Raw genomic sequence first — 20,969 nt, 5'->3', positions numbered from 1 at the left:
AAATTATTGGGTCTGCAAACCGCTGCTATTTTAGGGATTGGGGCCTCAAACGGTTATATAACTGTTATCGTAACATGGCTTCCAATTGAAATAACATTAAATGGGAGACATCTTATCGGATTGTTTGAGTAGGCAACTGTATAAATAAACTATGCCGTGCCTCCCTTTTGGTTTAGATGATCCAAAAACCTTAGATGGTAGTGCACTGTACAGAACATTTTGCTTACATTGTTCAGAACACTCGTTTCTTGCATCCTGTCAAACATTAATGTGTATCTTTCGAAGTCTTGAGAAGACCATCGCATTCATGTGGTTGTCAAAAATTGAGGCAGAGATATTTATTTTTTATTTAAGCCACTGTAACAATATGCATAATCAGAATATTCACACTGGTCTTAAACATCCCCGGAAAATTCTTAAATAATGATTTAATTAAAATGTATAGCACGTTGATTTAATAAAAAAAAAAAAAGGACCAAAAATGTTTGAAAACAAGCAGTTCGAAAAGATTAAATGCAAATTTCAAAGTTAAATCCAACTGAAATGTATCATACTGGATTAAATAAAAATATAATGATTAAAAGCAGTTCGGAAAGTTAAATACAACTGAACAAATGCGCTGGATTAAAAAAACAAAACATTTGTCATTAAAATAATTAAGTGTTGAATTATTAATAAAGGATTAAATATTCAATTAAGTATATTTTGTATGCAGCGAGCAAGCAGAAGAAAGCAAGATTTTTATTTATTTATTTATTTTTTGGCCTACTCATGAATTATAAAATACACATTTTGTCTAAGACTGATTCAATAAGGCCAAGTAATTTTGTTGCGTTATTACCACAATAAATCTTTTAGCAAAGGAGAACACCAGTTGCACGGGTGGGTTCATGCTCAAGGTCAAACCAGTTAACTCAATCAAGCTACTTCCTGGAAGAGGCCCCGCCCCCTGGACATGAACCAATGAAATTTCAAGAAAAGGCCAAGTGGATCTTGCTGCAGAAAAAAAAAAAAGAAACAATGTTCCAAGTGAACCTGCAGAATCTTTTGAGGCGATCATTTATTTGAGCGAGCCGAGTATTAATCTCAAGACGACGCCACGCCGACATGCGATGATTTTCCGGCCGGCTGCCACAAACAGCTGGTCGCCGATAGACTCGAGATAAGAGCGCCATTCATACGCGAAGGTGTGCCGAGAGGCCTCCGAACAATGTTTCTTTCTCCGGGTGAATCAATGCTGAGGCCTCCTTGCCGTTTTATTACTTTGTATGGCGGCGTGGAGACACCTGTTCAGGGAAGGCATGAGAGGAATGTAGATTATAACGGAGATATGTGCTGGGATATGATGAGGGGGGGAAAAAGTCCACCTTTGAGTTGTTGTTTACTGTCAGGAGAGTAAGTGTAGTTTTTACTGTCAAATATTAGAAGTAAGCCAACTTTTACTCCCAACAGATATCTGTACTTCTAAAAATAGTTTGCCACAGATGACAACACAAACTTAAAAAAAAGACCGACTCACTTGAATGGGATTTACGTGTACAAGGCTAATTTAGCATTAAGCTAGCTATTTATTTCTTAATTAAAAAAAAAAAAGAAAGTACATTAATTTTACCTGGCAGTTTGTCTTTCATCGTTGGTCCATCTGTGTTAAGGTAGCAGTTGTTTGAAGCTTCATAATTACGTAAGCAGCTAAGCTAATCTCGGTTAGCTAGTTGCGTATGTTAGCTTAAATCTTCTGCGCCCTTTTTTTGGTGGTTTAAACAGACGATGTTGAATTCTCCTCGTTTGTATGCGTTGCTGCTCCGTGTATATGAAATTAACAGTCGTTTGAAGGTTTATGCTAATTGCAAAGTCACATTGTTAGCATCAAGCTAGCAGACTTGTTAGGAATCATAGCGCTTGGTTGAACTTTGGCTGTTTAAATATACAATATTTTGTTCACTTTTATTTTTGGACACTTTGCCTCTTATTAAAGCGACGCTTACAACAATCTTCTATTTGATGCTCACTGTTTAATTTTCATACAGCCACATTGACGCTAGTTACACTCAAGAGATCCCACGACGGATCCCATCCTTGTTTTTTTACACCTCACACCGATTTCCTCCTCTTGCCAAAAACGTTGTTGATGAGTTTGGCCACGGACTTGGAACCGCTCGGGCGTCGCCTGCGCTCCTTGGCCTTGCCGCCCACGCCGGCGCTCCGCACCGCCTTGGAGAATATGAGCGCCACCTCGTGATAGTGCTCGGCCGCCGACAGCTCGTGAAAGTGACAGCGGAACTCGGCCGCCAGGCGTTGGCCTTCGTCGCATTGCACCTCTCGCATGTGGCACAGGTCGTGCTTGTTGCCCACCAGAAATATAAGCGACTCGGCATCCCTGATTGAATATAAAAATATTTTTAAAAAATATATTTATATACACATACATTTTTTTCTCAATTTTATCATTTGCTATTAATTTAATTCTTAATATGGTATTTAATAAACATTTCCCCACAACCATGTATTGTGCTTTCTGTTTGTTTTTATTGTTTTTTTTTCAGATTTGTCTTCAGGCAAGGGGGAAAATAATTTTCATCATCACGTATGTATGTCCTCTACAAAAAATAAATTTAAAAATGTTAAATGTGTACTGTGTGAAAAATCTTTTTTTTTTTTAGTTTTACTCAAAACAAAACAAATCAATTATTTGACGGAAAAAAATGGGGAAAAAATTTTATTTTAAGAAATTTGTAATTGGTATTTACAAATATTCGCAATGAATCAATTAGCAACAACACGTTCTTAAAATGAATAAATGAAAATTAATCTTTTTAGTCAGTTTTTTTATTTCTCCCCTTGAATGTTTAAAAAAAATTTCCATTTTATTTTTCGTCATTTTATTATTTTTAAAACGGGTAAGAAACACATTTTGATTGACCCACTTTTTTTCTTAAAAAAAATAATTGAAAAATATTTATATTTCTTGAATGACAACCTACATAAACATTCAACATGTTTCATTACTTTATTGAATTATTGCTTGATTAATTGTACTACAAATACTAATAAAATTAAATAAAAACAAATTACAATGAATTAACACTTGAAGGCATCTAACCTTTTGACCGATCCCAAGCGGCGCTCCCTGATGAGCTTCACAACGCTTCTGGCAGCAAGAAAGGACGAGCGGTCGCTAATGTCGTACACCACGATGAAACCGTCGGCCCAGTGAATCTGGTCGTTGACAGTTAATTTCCCCTGAAAGGACTGAAAACGACAAATGACTGAGTCTCTGCATGAACGTTTTCCAAACAATGTTCACAATCCTGACCTGGGAGCAAGGCTCGTACAGCTCCAGATTCATCTGCCTTCCGTCCAGAGTCAGACGCTTTCGATAGATGCATTCTGTGCAAGGAAAACATTTTTTTTTAAGTCAGCGATTGTCAAAGTGAGGTGGTACGCCTGCTCCCTCTAGTGGTGCGCCAAAGAATAACTGGCTGAGTACAGTTCAGTCGTATTTAACTTTGCATTTAATACTCTCTTGAAGAACTGTGTCAAATTTAGGTCAAGAAAATGTTTGAAGGGCTGGTAAACTATTTTACAATTCAATATATTTTTAAGAATTTTAAGATTGATGGATTATGATAAATGGCACATTTAAGGTATAAATGAAGCGCTAATTCACTAAAAGGTAAGCAGAGCTGCATGGACTTTGGTTTGAGTGTTTTGGGAACAGCGACACATACTTGTGTAATTGTTGTGTGGTGACATTTTTGCCACATGCGTGGATCTGCGCATTAAATGACATTACAAGGAATGAAGCGCCGCACCTGTGAGTGAAAATTATTTTTTGGTTTTCTATTTAAAAAAAATCAAAATAAATAAATAATAAAAAAAAAACAGTCATACATTCGGTGTAAATAAATAAATAAATGAATAATAAATTTAAAAAATCAGCTGTACAATATGTGTTTGGTTTTCACGTTTTGATTTTTTTGTTTATTATTATGGTTGTACTGGCATTATAACATCTTTTTTTATTTTTTTTACACAAATAATATTACAATTAGACTAAATAAGAATTGATAGAAAATATATTTATTTTTTTGTGTCTTAATATTTTCCAGAACTGCATAACAAAATAAAGAGATGTAAGGTTGACAAATTTATGCTCATATCTTCAATTATATGATTAAAAAATATATACAACTTGTGTCACTTCAATCTCATTTTTTTTACTTTATTTTTTTTAATTACCTGAAGATGATGCATATTCTCCAATGAAGCGTTTCGTGAAAAACCGCACGATGAGAGCTACAGAGAAACAAATGTTACTTCATCGAATTTATTACATTTTCAGTCCTGATGTTTTGATTTTCATATTCTTATTTTTGGAGGGGGGAGGGGGGGGGGTTCCATTCTCAATTACGACTTTAGTTAAATCTCCCATCCGTCGTAAACCGAGGACCCATTGTGCCGCATCCCCATTGGCCCAAATTGAAATCCTTTTACCTGATTTTCCGACTCCTTCACTTCCGAGCACCGCGATCTTGATCTCGCTCATGTTCTCCTCCAAAAAAGCTCCAGGAATGAAAAACATGCTTTATGAAACGAGGGGAGGGAAATAGAAGAGTTGAAGCCCGCTTGAGACTTGAGTCGACTGGGAAAGCGAGAGAGGGTGGAGGAGAAAGAAAGGTGGGGGCAAGGGGGAGACGTAGCTGTGCCGCTTTTTTTTTTGTCATCCAGGAAACGTTTGGGTATCCCTTGTCATTCCGTTTTCATTTTTCACAACAACAACTTACAATGCAGGTCATGTTTTTTTTTTCTTTCTGGATCACCTGTTGCTAGGCAGAATAAGTCCCATTTAAATCATACTAATTGCGTCAAGACGATAAAAAAAGTATATTTTCACACGTCAAACAAACGTTAGATTGGAATTTCTTACATCTTTATTTTATTTCTGCAAAGAGCTTCTATTTCTAGCCACCTGCCAAACTAAATCCACGCCCAAAGTTTTGTCTCCCTCTAGTGGACTGATTGCTGAAGGTTAAAAAACAAAACAACAAAAAAAAAAAACTTTTTCAAGAGTTTTATTGGGACATGATTACCATTTTTAGATGTGATTTGTGATTGGGTTTACAATCTTCATAATATTAGAATCTCGATTAAATGAATCAATTTACTTTACAAACTCCCAAATTATAACATCTGAATCAAAGAGAAGTGCACGTTTGCTAATATAAGGATAAAATAAAATGCATATATATATATATAAAAACATAAAATGTATTAATGTAACTGGCTTTGAGTGTAAATATGTGACAATATCACGCACAATGGAGTGCAACTGACCGATTGCTTCCTTTTAAAATCGACGGTTATCGTTGTAGCGGGCGACAAAAGCCGGGAAGTTGGGGAAGGAAATGTAAAAAAAATAATAATAAAAAAAAAATAACTAAATGAAATTAAAAAAAAAGCGATGCTAATTTCACATATTTGGTATACAAAGCAGCGATAAAATAGTAGTTTGTATTGCACAAGGAAAGGAAAGTCATTTCACAAAGATAAAAATAAAAATTTGCAGAGGCCCGGGAGTGAGCGTAAAAATCCGAAGTAAAACTCTCAGACCGTCACTGTCGGGATCCCGACGGAATTCCGTCCGCGTTTCGGGAAAGAAATCTCTCAGAGGATAACGCAGCTTGACGCGGATGCCTCGGAACTGTTGATTGCAAACAAATCATGATAAAATTAATTGAAAAAAATTAATTCGTGGAACTGATGATGCCTAGCTCGCTGGAAAAAAAATAAAATAAAAAGCATAAAAAGACCTGTGCTCTGAAGTGGATTCTTTCATCCTCTTGGGGGCGCTGCTCTCCCACTCAACATTCACTCTCTCAGGTCGCTCACCGTTCTCCTCCTTCACCTGCATAGACGGGTAGAAACATTAATATTGCAGCTCGGACTTCAAAAACACCCCCAAAATATATTTCACCATAATTTACCATATTCCTCTTCCTGTTGCTGCCGCTCGGTAAATCACGGCCGTCGGCAGCCGAGCCCAGGGGTTCCTGGTTCAAATCCTCTCGCTGAAGGACAACCGTCGATCTGGGCTGCAGCTTCCTGCAAACCGTAGTCCTTTGCATGTTGAGTTTGCGCTGCACGTGTTTTTTTAACGCAAACAAAAACAAAACCACGGCGGGGCGACCCGGTGAGGCGGAAAAGGCTTAAATCCGCGAATGAACGAGGTAAGTAAGGGTTCAATGGTGTTTAGCATCCACCGCATCCCTCGTGGTCGGGCCTTAGCAGAGCTCATCCTTCATTTAGTGCCACCGAGCATTGATCTGGTCACTAATTAAGTCCCCTGTCTACAAGCTGCGGTGTAAAGAGTGTGTGTCTATAAAAAAACAAACACAGTTAGCGGATAATAAAGATGACCACACTTGTGGACGGGTAATTTTGTCATTAAAAATAACAGAGGCCAAGAATTTTTTTTTATAAGACTCCGATTCAGGGGTGTCAGTCAAGCATTGTGAAGTCTTGCGGCAATCAATCATTTACCCGCATGTGGACACGCGCACACACGCGAGCGTTGCTGACCTCCGCTCCTCGCGGCCTGTCCTCTACTCGGCCCCGCGCTGCAGCTAATTACGCTCCCCGGAGTTTAGATCCTGTAGATTGGCTCGTCCGCCGGGTGGTCCGAGCGCTTTGACAGCACTCCCCTCGCTCCTCCCTGACAACGGGATCGACTAATTAGCACCGGGGTTCAGTCGGGTGGGAGGTCCGGATAGCGGAGCTGGCCTTTTTGCCCCTTTCGGGGACCTTCCACCGGAGACGAGGGGCCGGGTGGACCTTCTGAGGTCCCCGTTGATCAATGCGAGTCTGAGAATCAACGGGGCGTTCTGGGCATTGCAACATTTTAGTGTTATATCTTTCTCTTGCTATGTCACCATTCGCTGGTTGTACAGCACGTTATTGAGGCTACGACACTAGCGAACATTTTTTGATTAGCTTCATGTGGTGGTGGGTTGTTCATGTTGAATAATTTAACGACTGAGTACAGTTATTTATGTAACTTCATTGTGTACATGCTAGAGCAGGGGCGTCAAACTCATTTTTGTGGACAGGCTGCATCGTAGTTATGGTTTGCCTCAGAAGGAACCCTTGGAAATGTATAATCCCCGAACGGTTTCAATAATAATAATAATAATAATAATAATGCCTTTATTAGTCCCACAACACAACAGATTAATGGAAAGACAGTTTTGAAATCTTGAAACCAGTAAGTAATCATTTGTTCAACAATTTTTAATTTTTTTTTTTCAATTGGTGATAAATAAATGTCAATATCTCATATCTCAATGTTGTTAAAAGTGAAGAAAATGTGGTAGAAACAGGAAGTTGACGCACATGATTTGCCCCACTTTTTGTCATTGGGATTCGCGCATCAAAATGTGTTCAAACACCTTTTTAAAAACAAGCAACATCAATGTTCTTCAATATTTACACCGGGGTACATACCTAACTGCTGAGGTCAGGCTTTGGTACCAGTCATTAAAATCCTCCTGGTCGCTCGACATGAGCAGCAGCTTGGCTTTGGGAAAAGTCAGCTAGAAGTGAAATACAAAAAAATATGAGTAGAATTCGACAAAACAAGTGAATTATACTCAAACAAATCCCATGAAACTGGTCTTCATATTATTATTATTTTCATTTTTTTAGTGGTACGGTTTGGCCACAGCGTCACAGAAACTCTTGTCGAAGTGTAATGACAGAATCTGGCCAGTAGGAGGCAGGCCATAACAGTAAATATCTCCATCCTCGCCTGCAAACTCACCTCTCCGTATGAGTTGATCACATCCATTTAAATATTGAGTCGAACACGGTATCGCTAAAAACAGCACGAGAGCGTCCTGTCAAACAAATCTTAAAGCGTTTAAGGCTCCAAATCAGCCCGTTGCTATATTACATGACCTTTTACATTTACCTGAAGCGGCAGACTTTACAGACGTCGGAACTAGTTTGTTTGGCGGTGCGATATTGATCCTTTTCATGAGCATTTTGAAGGAGAAGCTTATATGACTTTTATTTTTCAAACACAGCTGAACGGTGTTTTATTATACATTAAATAGATTCCAATTTAAAAAAAAAAAAGTCCTTCATCAAACGCATTATCTAATTAAAAGGCTTGAATTGAGCGGAATGAGATGAGGCACGCGATTCACGCGTAAGTAGCTTGCTCTTCTTCTTTTTTTTTTTGTTGCCGCGGAGTAATTAGGGATTTGTCAGGAAATCTGACCCTCTTAGGTAGAAATTACTTTGTATAATAATGACGACAGAGCGCGGCGCGAATAATTTCGCTTGATTATTTATACATCAAAGCGAATCTATCGGGGATGTGGGAAAATATTCCAGCAGCGAGGGGAGAAAAAGTAAGTTGAAAGGAGGGGAAGGGGGGGGGGTAAGGGCGAGCTGCAAAACAAACAACTCTAATGGAGGGGGGGGGGGCAATACAATAAATTTTAATAAAAGTGATTTTTTTTTTTAGGTGGGGGTGGGACTCACAAACTTTGCATATAGATTGCCATGGCATTTACAGCTGTCAAATTTAATTTCGCTTTAATTCTTCATGCCACCGGATGAGGAGGGCCCTGGAGTGCTGACAGACCTTTTTTTTTTTTTTTTTTTTTCTTTTTCTTGAGCTCAGGTAGGAGCCGGGGATCAATAATGTGTCTTTATGAGAAATTACGGGTAATGCTATTGAGTATGCATTTGGGCCTCGGCGGGATAAGAGGCTAATGAAATGCCATTTCTGCCATTAGATAACGCGGCGGGCCGGCTGGCGGAAAGCGGCGACAAGGCTTGAGGAAGATGTATTTACTGGAGGGCCGGAAGAGATGGATCTGGCCTCTAATCTGATCCAACAACTGAGAGATTATCTCACAAGACGACTGCCGTCGCTTGGCTGTGAACGCATTCCAAATAATGTGTGCACTAATTTCAATTGCATTTTTTTTTCATTAGATTTCATTTGCAAGGCTTAAAAACTTTGGGAAATAATTGTCATTTCATCCAATCATGCCCAATACTAATATTTAGGACAAAATATCCTTTTCCACATGATGAGCCGATTTATTAGAATTAATTAAAAGTTGCTTGATAAAGATGAAATTTGATGAAATTAAAACATAAGGGGACAAGCACAAAAAAGGCATCAATTAAAAAATTAAAGTGAGTCATATTTTAACAAGCGTATTTTAAAATTATTATTTCCCAACACAGACAACTTTAACTTGGAAAATTGTGCATTTTTTTTCTTGAAAATGCCAGATTATTTTCTTGAAAATAAAGTATTTTAATCTTCAAAACAAAAATGCTTTTCCCAATTAAAATATCCAAATTAAATCCAGAGAATGTTTTTTATTTTTCTCAAAAATAATGAAGTATATAACCGGTATAGATTTTTATTTTTTTCCTCCAAAATGTTTTATTAGTTTTTCTTGAAAATTCAACTAATTCATTTTTTTTTGCAGACTCGTTAACATAATAACAAAAATAGCATCAGCGATTTGTACCGTGAAAGCTCTTAACGTGTGCGGCGGGAAATATTAATCAAATTTTATTTAATTGGCCCAAAAATATTTATTAAAAAATGTTTGGGCTTTATTCATTTATCTTTGCCAGTGATTTTAGCAATCTTATTAAACCTCATAAATGTTCATCAGTGTAAACCCCCCCCCCCTCAAAAAAAAAAAAGCACATACTGGTATTTTTTTTATTTTTCAATAATCTATTCCCTGCCCAAAATTCTTCCAAGCATCACCAGTGAATTGCATTCTCAAGTCCAGTGCCAATCCACATGAAAAAGAATTGAATACTGCAATGAAAGCACGACATAGCTGCTTATGTATCCGAGCGCCGCACATTAGCAGCAGAACATAAAGCACTCTCCGAGACGGCGTATCAGCCAAAATGAATATTGATACGGCGCAGCATTGGCAGTAAACACTTGCCGCATAAACGCTTTGGTTGCTCGCTCAATGACGCGCGACTCGTTCCGTTGAATGTTTCATGACAGCGACTACATCATTTAGACGTAATTTGTCAGCCGGCAGCTGCACCGAGACCTGGGAGACACGTCAGACCAAAGGGGGAGAAACATTTAAAGTTGAACTTTTTTGGGGGAGCTTAAAGGAGGAGGAAGTAACTGACACTCAAAACGTCATCGAGCTGTCAAGGCAAAAAAAATCAAACACACGTCAAAAGAGGAATAACGCCATGTGTTTACTCGAGTCAATAAGCAGATGTCTTGCAAGGTGGTTACTATTGCATTAATTAGAAAACATTTGCTCACTATTCTGTAACTATTTTTATAATTCCATATATATCAGTGGATAAAAAAGCGAAGTGTGGAGAGTATCTGTCATTGAGTTGCGTCAATGAATGGGACGATCACTTTCCACTGTAATGAGCTAGTTATGTGCGCGCAAACTGTATTTTTTATCGTGATTGTCCGTTTATCTGACGATAAAACTCACACTGAGCAGGCCTCCTTTGCCCTTGGTGTGGCCGAACACCTTTTCCACGGCGCACTCTTCCAGGGGATAGGCGTGCTGGCCTGCAAACTTGTCACTGTAGGTGGGATGCAGGGCGCTGCATGGCTTGGCCTGCAGAAGCATGTCCGAAAAGAGGAAAAACATCTTGGGTTTGGCGCCTCCTCCTTTGGAAGGGACCACCTTCAGCCAGCCTTCACGGATGTACCACCTCCCTGCATAAGAAAGAGAACGCATCCAAATAAAAACACACAGGAGTGGTCTGTAAAGGTGTCTTGCTGCAGCAGAGGACCAGGAAATGTTAAAAGTGAGATGAGTTTGGACAGTGAATGTTTTTTTTTTTTTGCCCTGAGGCGGCATTGGCCACAATGTGAGCTTGTGTCCCACTGCGCCAAATGCAACCGTCAGACCACCAGCTGGCCGAAGTCCAGTTTAAGTACTTGTGACATTGTGTTGAGCACATATTTGGCCGGCGTTAAAGTCATGTTATTATAAAAAGTTATTTTAAGCAATACATCTTTTTTGTAATTCACGGCAAAATCCGTCATCGGTCTCCAAAAATTTCACATCAGTTAGGATCTAAAGAAATATATAAAAATTTTGCCGGACGTTTATTTGCTGTTCTGCGACAAATATATGAACAAATAACAATGGCAAACACATTTTAGTATACATTAAATGCCCACTATTTGCGGGGGATTAGCCACGAATCGGCGATTCATCGGTATTCCCTAAAAAATGTTTGCAATTGCCACAAGATGGCAGCAAAGCACAACATGGCGCTAATTAAAGAGCGGATTTAACAGCTGTGCTCAGGTTGCTTTGGATCGACACGAAACTCCTCAACACACTCCTCACTAAGATGCTACGAGATGTTGGTAAGTCCCTTGGCACCAAGATTTTTATTGCTTTGGCTTGAGCGCGTAAAACAGCAAATAGGGGAGTTTTTCAACAAATTATGGTGACTAAGTTCTTCCAAAAAAAAATCTGCGAATAGGCCAATGTGAAATCCTAAGTTGCCCATCAAGATAACTTAAAAAAAGTGGTAAAACCTTAATACGCAGATTGATGGAGGGAAGCGGTAATTAGTGCCATCGCCTTTGCATTAAACGACAGCGGTTGGACGACAAAATTAATTAGACTCCTGTAGGTCAAGCTGACATAAAAACCAAGGCGATGACATGAAATCTAAAGACAGCCACAGTGGGAGGTACAGACCTATGGACTTGTATCGCTCCTGCTCATCTCGTTGATTGGCAGCGCCAAGACCGCCGCTAATAAGCGACAGGCTGACATTTTGGATGGATAAAGATGAACATTCAAACACGGGTCCAGGGTATATTTTTTTTTTTGTAATTACCCCAGTTAGCCGCCTGTGATTGCAACTACCCTAGGTGGCCCGATTTGTGCCTTTCGGGCTCACCGTGGACATTTTTACCGCGAGAGACCAGCCTGTTGAGATGAAGTGCAAGGGTCAAATTGCTTTTAAAATGCCATGGGTGTCATATGGAAAAACAGTCTGGAGATAGGAGATTCTCAGTTGCTGAAGCAGCAACTGTTCAATTAAATGTTCGAAATGAATGACATTATGAAGGGAAAAAAATATTAGGGTCCATTTGATGGTATGACAATTCAGCGCAGAACGTTAACTTAGCAAAGAGTAAACAGAGACGAGAAAGAGCAGCACCATGGATTGAATTGAAGCATGGAATACGTGCAAAATACGTTCCAAAGTCCTTCCAAATACGTTCCAACGACCTTGCAAATATGTTCCAAAGTCCTCGCAAATACGTTCCAACGTCCTCGTAAATACGTTCCAACATTCTCACAAATACGTTCCAACATCCTAAAAAATACGTTCCAGCGGCCTCAAAGATACGTTCCATCTCGCAAATACGTTCCAATGTTCTCGCAAATACGTTCTGACGTCCTGAAAAATACGTTCCATCTCGCAAATACATTCCAACGTCCTCGCAAATACGTTTTAATGTCCTCGCAAATGCGTTCCAACGTCCTTATACTTTCAAATGTACTTATAAGCTAAATGCAGGTGATCTCTTACCTTTTCCAGTCCTATGTACTAATCTCAATGTCCTAATTTAGGAAATGAGTCAGGATTAAACAAAACATGAAGATCCAATTTAAGAAGTTATAAAGTTCCACATCAGCGGCTTGAAAACGACTGCAATGTTGGCAGGTGCCGTGTCTTCCGCAAAGCCGTGCCAGCTTGCCGAGACCGCCGTTCGCGTCCGTAATAAATCAAGTGTAGGCGTCGTAGAGGAATAGCGGAACATGCCATCGCTTCTAATTCATGCTTGAGCAGTAATGTGTTGCATGTTTGCTCAAGCATCGGAAAGCTGCTTGGTGTCCAGCGTACTGAAACGGATGCACTTCAAAGACGTCAAGTTTAATTCCGTGTATTCAAACCAACGCCGGAACAAACTGCTTATTTATTTATTTATTTTTTTAAACTGAGCTGTAGCTTGTCAGAAAATGTTGACAAGGATCTGAGAAGTTAGCAACACTGCAAGAAGAGGAGTCTCTTTGTAGACCAGGTAGTTCTCAGACACCCTGCCAGGATCTGACCATCCGTGGGGTTTTGAGCCAGCGGAGGGTTCAAAGAGCAGGAGGTGCCGGGCATTCCTCTCCATGTAAAGGTTTTTCACTGTTCCTTGTCAAAGAGCACCTCGGCTCCACTACAAAGTCTTTTGGGCAAGGCCGTGGTGGGGGGGCTGAGGGAAGGTGGGGCAGGAAATAAAAGCTTCATCTACAAAGGGTCCTGTTCCTCTGTACTGTAGAGATGTGACAGAATGAGGACAGGTTCGATTTGGCCTGAATTTAAGTAACTTGGAATCTCAAGTTCATCGCACTTCTGGTCACTTAATTTTGCTTGATGGTTCTCGGTATTGTTTGCAAAACTGTCATGCACTACGGCACTAATGGTGCGCTTATATAACGTATAAAAACTCTCTGTCCTGATTTGTCACGTTGCTCGTGTCTGCCAAATACCCGAGGCAAATTCCTCATGTGTTTTATTTACACCGCATATTTTTCAGGCTATAACTCGCTCCGGAGTATGCGTCACACTATTCAAAAAAAGGCATCATGAACTGGAATAAAAACATATATAAGGCGCTCCAGAGTATAAGTCGCATTTATGTGGGAGATGTATTGACGAAAATCGAGATCTGGACTGGATCAGTCTTTCCAAACAAAATCTTTGTTTCCTAATCACGGGTGCATTGGGAAATGCGCTCTGAGCGCACATTGCTAAACTCAAAACAGGTATTCAGATTTAGATTTTCTGATGTCAGCGGGACTTTCCGCGAATGTACCCGGGTGTTGACGGTAAGGTCAGCTTTTAACAACGGAAAAGTTTTTCTTTTTAGTTTGCATTGTGGCCTAACGTAAAATCCTGATTGCTCTGTAAATCATTTTTGTGATGTGAGGAAGCTACAAATACTACTTCATCTACTTTCTTTTGGCGCCACCTACTGGCCACTGGCAGTAACGCACCGAAAGTATTCGCCAACTGCCAAAAGAAAGTCAATACGATTCAGGAAGGGGGATTTTGAGCGCCAGTACGAGCTCTACTTTCAAAATACGCAAGTCACACCTGAGATGACTCGAAGTCACATAACAAGCCAAACAAAAAAAAATAATAAAAAAAACCATGGTCGTCGTATTCAGATGTTTGTCACCGCCTCTTCAAACGGCTGTGCTGTTATTATGCCAATCATTTTCTCTAGGGACACCTGAGATAAAATGACCAAATATCTTTGTTTTAAATTGAAGGGACCAGTCGGCAGACAGAAATCGGTCGTCTCCGAGGGAAACGGGCCGTCTGTCTGCCGTATCGATGTCCCATTGATTCAGGCTTTGTGTCTCACAGTTTCTACCAACACACACACCGCATCTCCGACCGAGCTATTTAATATGTTCGAGAGGCCTGATGCGTCTCATCTGTAAAAGGCAGAGCTTTGCCCCCGCCCCTTCATGGGATGGCGATGCTGGTGCAGTGGGAAGCAAAATGGGTCGGTGTGAGGCCGCGGCTGCTCTGAAGTCGGCCTGGTGGGACCAAAGGGGGGGGGGGGGGGGGGTGTTTTTTGGCTGGAAAGGCGGTGGAGTTGCGAGGGGCCTGAGAACTTGAATAAAAGGAGCTTTTGAAACTTCCCACATCGGCATTAGAGAAATGCCGCTTCTATTGCGCCAACACAAACGGAAGGAAGAAAAAAAAAAATCCAAGGAAACAAACTCACCCACACATGTGGCTTGGCTTGGCGCATACATGCATGATACGGCGTATCTAGAAAACACACACACTTTGGCTGCCTTTTTATCAGCGAGTCCGCAAGATGAGACCGGGCTCTAATTGGTCCCGGGGGAGATTGGCAGGGCGAGCGGAGCAACAAGGAGGCCGGAGTCCCGCGGGGACCAACAACAGGAGGCAGGGGGGGGGTAAAAAAAAAAAAAAAAAAAAGGGCCACCGCTCCACAAGTAGAACCACGACGGAAGAGGGGAAATAATTAAGCAAGAGGGAAGTTAAGGAAACGTATTCAAACCACATCGGAGAAAGTTGCCCTGATTATCGGCTATATAAAGACTTACCTAACTGTACACAATTCATCTTTATTAAACGAATTCTATATCTACTCTTAAGTCCCGCAGGACACGGCAAGAGATGCGGAGAGGGGTGGTTTGAGGTGCCGCGCCAACCAGATGAAAAGAATAAGTGATCAGAGGCTCCCTAACCTGCAGCCAACACCTTCGTCTTTCGCCCCTTCAGCAGTTTCTGCACCCGGCACAGCTGCAGGTGGTTCTCGTGGCGCCGGGTATTGTTCTGGATACGCTGGTGCAGCTCTTCCACCGCGGCCACCGCCCCTGCGGCAAAAAAAAAAAAAAAAGAAACACACACAATCAGAAGAGCATTTCAATCGAATCCCATTCATGACATGTGACCATGTGGTGGGCAAAAAATAAATGAATCAAAATTATTTGAAGAAATTTCACAAGGCAGATTGTCATCGTTCCTCTAGAGCAGAGACAATACATGCGCGGCGCCACCGTAACATCGATGCTAATTTCCGTTAGCCCGTTTATGGCGCTTTGCGGGATTATGGTACCAGTAATGGGACAATTGATTGACGTTAAAATTGGCACTTATATATAAGGATTGCATGTAAAAATTACATCAGTACTAAAAAAATAAAATAAAATAAATAAATAAAATTAAAAAATTTTGTGACGAGATTCACGCCCCCTTTTGGAGCTCAGCTTGATATTTTTCCCAGTTTCAGCGTCTACGTCACAGCAGAAAGGCAAGCCAGGTGTTTAAAACGGATTAGTTTCAGATAGTTTGGTAGTTTCGATTTATTGACAACAAACGTGATCACCTCCACAAAATCCAAAATACCGCGCGATCCATTCTCCTCTTACAAAAACTGAAGCGGGCAAGAGCATATAAATGCGCCACGGAGAGGATTCTGGTGCCAATCGATCACCGTTTTTGGACGTTATAAGCAAATGAAAGTACAATGATTTTCAATGGAGAGGGGGGCGTGGCCAAATTCCTCATGAACTCATTCATTGCCAGCACAGGTAAACTAACCAGTGACAAGTAAAAAAGCTTGAAACAATCACGCCCAATTTTCGTGTATTTGTTCAATTTCCGCAAATTAAATCCCCATTCCAAATTGTTTTAAAGCATTCCGAGCTAGAATTGGAAATGAAATGACTCCAACGCGTAATGGCCGCAAACATTCAGAGCAACATCATTAACACACTCGATGCAACGACGCGTGCCTTTATCCTAATTCCAAAGCGCAACATTTCAACTTTGTTTCCGAGGAATCAAAGTCTGCTAAAATAATCACCGCCTAATTGGCTCGCTTAACTTCACAACAATTACAATGTAAAACCAAACAAAGCATCCGTGTAGACTCCCCCCCCCCCCCCCCTTTGTTCTGCCTGCTCGGACTATTTTTACGTCGGCTGCCTCGGAAAAATACAACAACTTCTAATTATCGCGTTCCTGACATGAAGATCAGGCCGAGGCATTATTAATACATCCGCCAAATTAGACACGCTGAAGGAATCTTGCGATTCTTTATTTCCTATTTAGACAGTTGACCACGGAAGAACTTTTAGAACAGTCTCAGCATCATTTCTCAGGTCGTACCTTGTTGCCGCGCTTGAGTTGTTCATCAGTGTCATATTTGAATCAAAACGCGCTCTTATAACAATGAAATCGAGCGAGAATGCAAAGCAACGCAGACAAGAGAAAGTTCAACAATTAAGTTCTTCGACTATGCTGCCCAGCTAAAATTAATTTACTGTTTGACGTCTATATCCGTCAATGGGAGCGAACGAGTTAATCAGATACAATGTGAGAACTTTTTTTTTTTTTTTTTTTTTAAATAATTCCCTTTCCAATTGGGCTGATGATGGAAAGTTCCTCACCACTTTCCCCATTTAAAAAAAAAAAAAAGAAAAAAAAAAAAAAGCAGCAGATTTTAAAAACAGATCACTAATGAGAAGAGGAAGACGCGATGGTGGAGCACTTTCAGATATGTACCTTCATCTTGGAGTTTTAATTTGTAAGCAAAAGCAGCACATCAGCAATGAGATTTTAATTGATAGCCATAAATAATTCCTTGTGTATATTCGCACTTCAGTCGACTTTGCTGTTTATTTGACGACTGAAATGAGTCATTATCGGGATTTGTGTTGATGTTGGAGGACGTTATTTATTAATATCGCGCCGGCTTAATAGCCTCTGATCCACTCCCAATTAATTATGTCAAAAACCCACATCAATGCGCAACTTGCGCTCACGTTGAGCTTTGCCTCGCTTTCATTTTCTCCGCTGGCCGAAGCGCTGCCGCGACAATAACAGCAAATGGGGAATGAAAGGGAATGCTAACGCAGTCTTTATTCGCCAAATGAAGATAATGAGGGCTTTCTTTGAGAATGACTGTCGGGTGACTGATTGGTACGGCGAAAAGTTTTCACCCTTTTTTGTGGAGCGAATGGACCGACCGTGCGACATCTAAAGTGGAGGTTGAATGATTTGAAATTCAACCTAAATTTTTGAAAAATGCGCCTTTAACTCCGAGTTTTAAGTAACAAGTAATATGTTAAAATGATAACGATAAAATTTTTTTTTAAAAAAACCTGCTGTGCAAAAATTGGCCACTGAGGGGAAAAGTAGTAAAAAAAGTAAAAAAAAAAATAAAATATTCCAGTTCCTATTATCAAATTCTTTTTATGCATGTCTTACTTCAATTATTCGTAAACCGTTTTTTCGAAAGAATATCACTCACGGAACTCAATGCTAATTTTCTATTAGCCTGTCAATACGATTTCACATGCTAGCATTAGCACTGGCGATGCTTCCAAAAAAAAAATGTGTTTTATTCCTATCGTGTGTTTCGATTTACAGTAAGCTACTATTGGGACGTCAAATTGCTTAAAACACGCAGGCTCGGGGACAAATAAAATTCACCTCAATACATTCATCCGAACGCCGCGTTTTTCTTCGATTAGAGAGTGCTAAATTTGAAATGTCGATTATGTTTCAATTCATTGCCCTTTCCTGCTGGCATCCGTGGTAAACCGCACGGCAGAACCTTTTGAGAGTGACACTCATCATCCCTCTCTGCTTCTGCAGGCAGGGTCACCAGCACAGCACAGCAGAGAGAGCGAGCGAGAGAAGTGTGCTGCAGCGAGCCAAAATAAACCAGCTTTTAATTTATCGGCCTTGAAAGGGAGATGCCGATAATCGGCAAAATGCGAAATATCGGCCCGGCCGATAATCGGTCTATCAAACAAATACTGTCGGGTATTTCTAAGCAGTAGCCGAGACACCAGTGTGAATAAAGGGAATACCAGGCTTATTTTTGTACAAATGCATTGTTTGGTGCAGGCTACGTTGTATTCCACCTTCAGATACGACTTGACCGACTCATTCTGTTCATCTGTATTGGTGACCTGGACTTTAAAAGTGCACCATCTAACACAGGAGGCGTACACGCAGCTACTGAATCCTGAAATTACATGGAAACGTGTCAGTGAAAACCTTGACATCACCCACTTGAGGGCGGCATAGAGAGTGCAGTATTTATCACTGAACAATAAAAAAAAAAAAAAAAAATATTGACCTTGACACGCAGCGATGGGGGGGGAAGAAAAATAAAAAAAATAAAGATGACTGAGGCAGGAGCACAATTGTGAAAGACACTTACGAGAAAGCGGTTGGAACTCTGGGTGATCTGGACTTGTATTGGAAGTCATCTCTTGCAGTAAAGCTTTATACCTAAGAAAACAGAAATTCATGAAATGACTAAATCGGGCTTAGTGGATGTCCGCTATAAATATCAACAAAAAGCCCTTTCAAAAAATTATAAGGCGCACTAATTATTTATTGTATCGTTTCAATGATTCATACATAGATAAATTCATTAATTTACATCATCTGCAACATAAATTCATTCATGCATCTAAGAATTATTTTTTTATTTTTTTTATAATGTTTATATAAACCGTCTAAAGTATACCCATTATGATATCTTTTCAGTTTCCCCCCCCCCCGTTGAAACGACCTTGGAATGCACTGATTGATTTTTTTTTTTTTGTTTTCCAAACAGTGCCGGACTCTATAGCTCTGTCTGTTGTGTAGTCTGGCGAGGATGCAGAGACATGGTGGTGCCATTGAGTGAGGTCATTAGGCGGGCCAAAAAAAAGACCACCTGCTTTTCACACCGTTGCATTTGTTGGTATAATTGAGAGGAAAAGGTAAATAAATATAAAGCATTTGGCAGCTGTCGAAAAAAAAAAGTCTTTTTTTTTTTTTCTCATTAACCTGGACCTGCTTGTGTGCTACAAAATGGGAAGAAAACACAATTTGGCGCAAAAAGAAATAAATAAAATGATTTATGTATGTTTTCTTCTGTGCTGAATTCATTTATGAGCATAATACAAGCCAAACTTGCCGTTTTTTGGGGGGTTTTTTTTGCATTGGGATCATGAATTCCGAACAGACTAAGAAGAGTTTCACAACTAAATGACTCGGCAATCAGGCTTTTGAGAGAAGACGGCGCCCGTGTACTCGGTTACTGATTAGAAATGAAATGAATGCCTAACAAGCTCTAATTAAGCCTACGTCAATTAAAGGGCACTTTAAAAGAAGAAATAATTCCAGTTCCTTCTCTCCTTGTATCATCGTGTAGTAACAAATGCATTACAGACATTATTAGCAATGGGTGCCCTGGTTTTCTTTTTTTTTTTTAAGGAGTTGAGATGAAATTCTAATTACAGCAGCAGTGTAACAAAGGAATCACTCTAATGAGCATTATTACAGCCGATTTCAAATAATGTAAATGACACTCACTTGTTAAGCTGCCCTGTCCCACTCATTAGCGCCACGGCAAAGAAAGATAATGAGACAATAACATATTCCCGCCAGCTCACATATTTTCGATCACAAGTATGAGCGGGTGATTTGATGCGGCCACCACCACGACAACATTTGCCGATTTCGATTCGATTTGACTTAAAAAAAAAAAAAAATTCAAAGAAAATGAATGACGCAGTCAATAATCAAAATATGTCTTTATTTTAATAGCTGCATTTGGTCCTCTGGTTCATTTTTGTTTGTAATTTAAAAAAAGCAAACAAACAAAAAATATTTTTAATGTTTAACACATTTTTTTTTGAAGCGCCGTAACTAAACATGAAAATGAATAAATAAATAAATAAATCGATTTTTAAATTGATTCTCGATTAATCGTTAAATTCCTATAAATACAATTTGTTTGTATTGTTATTTTGCGCTGGACAACTGAATACGCCATCAGAAGATTTTATTTATTTTTTTTAAATAATATTTGTTTAATTATTTTATTTGCTCTTTCCTGCTATTTAAAAAATATATATTATGGGATACCATTCTCACTCTCTCAAATTCCTCAATTGGGGAAAAATAATTATGCCCACTTTAAAGCCCAAAAAAAAAAAAAAAAGAAAGAAAGAAAAAAAAATGCACTTAACTCATTCAATACCATTGACGGATAAATACGTCAAAATCAATTTTTTTTTTACTGGGCTGGTCGTGAATGAGTAAATTCAAAATAAAAAAATTAAATCTTCAGCTCACAGATTGTGAAATCCAGTCGCAACTCTGCTTTATTTCTACTGTAAAGACTCGCCATTTTTTTTTTCCTACGATACATCAGTATCAATCTTTCGCCTTTCACACTCACTACATCGTCTTTTCTCGCGGCAGCTGCAAAGGGGCCGCGATCAGATTATGAAATTTTACTTCACGACGCTGTGCGTTGAAAGCAAATGTCCACCTAATTATCGGATTGTGCAAGCCTGAATGGCTGCCGATTCAATAATATTGAACTTTTCACGGCGAATTTCATGTGAGTTGCAAAT

The 20,969-nt window shown here is 39.7% G+C and overlaps 2 protein-coding genes across 2 annotated transcripts in view; both read right to left on the bottom strand.

Moving 5' to 3' along the window:
- Window positions 1-420: 420 nt before the first annotated feature.
- Window positions 421-4,561, bottom strand: rergla (RERG/RAS-like a). Its single transcript, XM_088289001.1, has 5 exons — window positions 4,495-4,561; window positions 4,240-4,296; window positions 3,314-3,387; window positions 3,101-3,249; window positions 421-2,377 (listed from the first exon to the last, which is right to left on the bottom strand). The coding sequence occupies exons 1-5, from the start codon at window positions 4,544-4,546 to the stop codon at window positions 2,092-2,094; spliced, it is 618 nt and encodes a 205-aa protein (XP_088145127.1). The 5' UTR covers window positions 4,547-4,561; the 3' UTR covers window positions 421-2,091.
- Window positions 4,562-5,056: 495 nt separating this feature from the next.
- The window catches only part of arhgef39 (Rho guanine nucleotide exchange factor 39), a 28,791-nt gene continuing 12,878 nt past the window's right edge, over window positions 5,057-20,969 (bottom strand). Inside the window, exons 7-13 of the mRNA XM_088289000.1 lie at window positions 18,776-18,846; window positions 15,285-15,413; window positions 10,518-10,747; window positions 7,501-7,589; window positions 5,985-6,102; window positions 5,811-5,905; window positions 5,057-5,701 (exon numbers count right to left, since the gene is read on the bottom strand). Of these exons, the coding sequence (XP_088145126.1) occupies window positions 5,665-5,701; window positions 5,811-5,905; window positions 5,985-6,102; window positions 7,501-7,589; window positions 10,518-10,747; window positions 15,285-15,413; window positions 18,776-18,846 (769 nt within the window). The 3' untranslated portion in view covers window positions 5,057-5,664. The remainder of the gene's footprint in view (window positions 5,702-5,810; window positions 5,906-5,984; window positions 6,103-7,500; window positions 7,590-10,517; window positions 10,748-15,284; window positions 15,414-18,775; window positions 18,847-20,969) is intronic.

This window comes from Idiotropiscis lumnitzeri, chromosome 2 (genome assembly GCF_059441095.1).
Source record: "Idiotropiscis lumnitzeri isolate Australia: NSW breed Sydney's pygmy pipehorse chromosome 2, RoL_Ilum_1.0, whole genome shotgun sequence".
NCBI lineage: Eukaryota > Metazoa > Chordata > Actinopteri > Syngnathiformes > Syngnathidae > Idiotropiscis > Idiotropiscis lumnitzeri.
The sequence above is the reverse complement of the archived record's forward strand: the minus strand, read 5'-3'. Positions and strand labels throughout refer to the sequence as shown.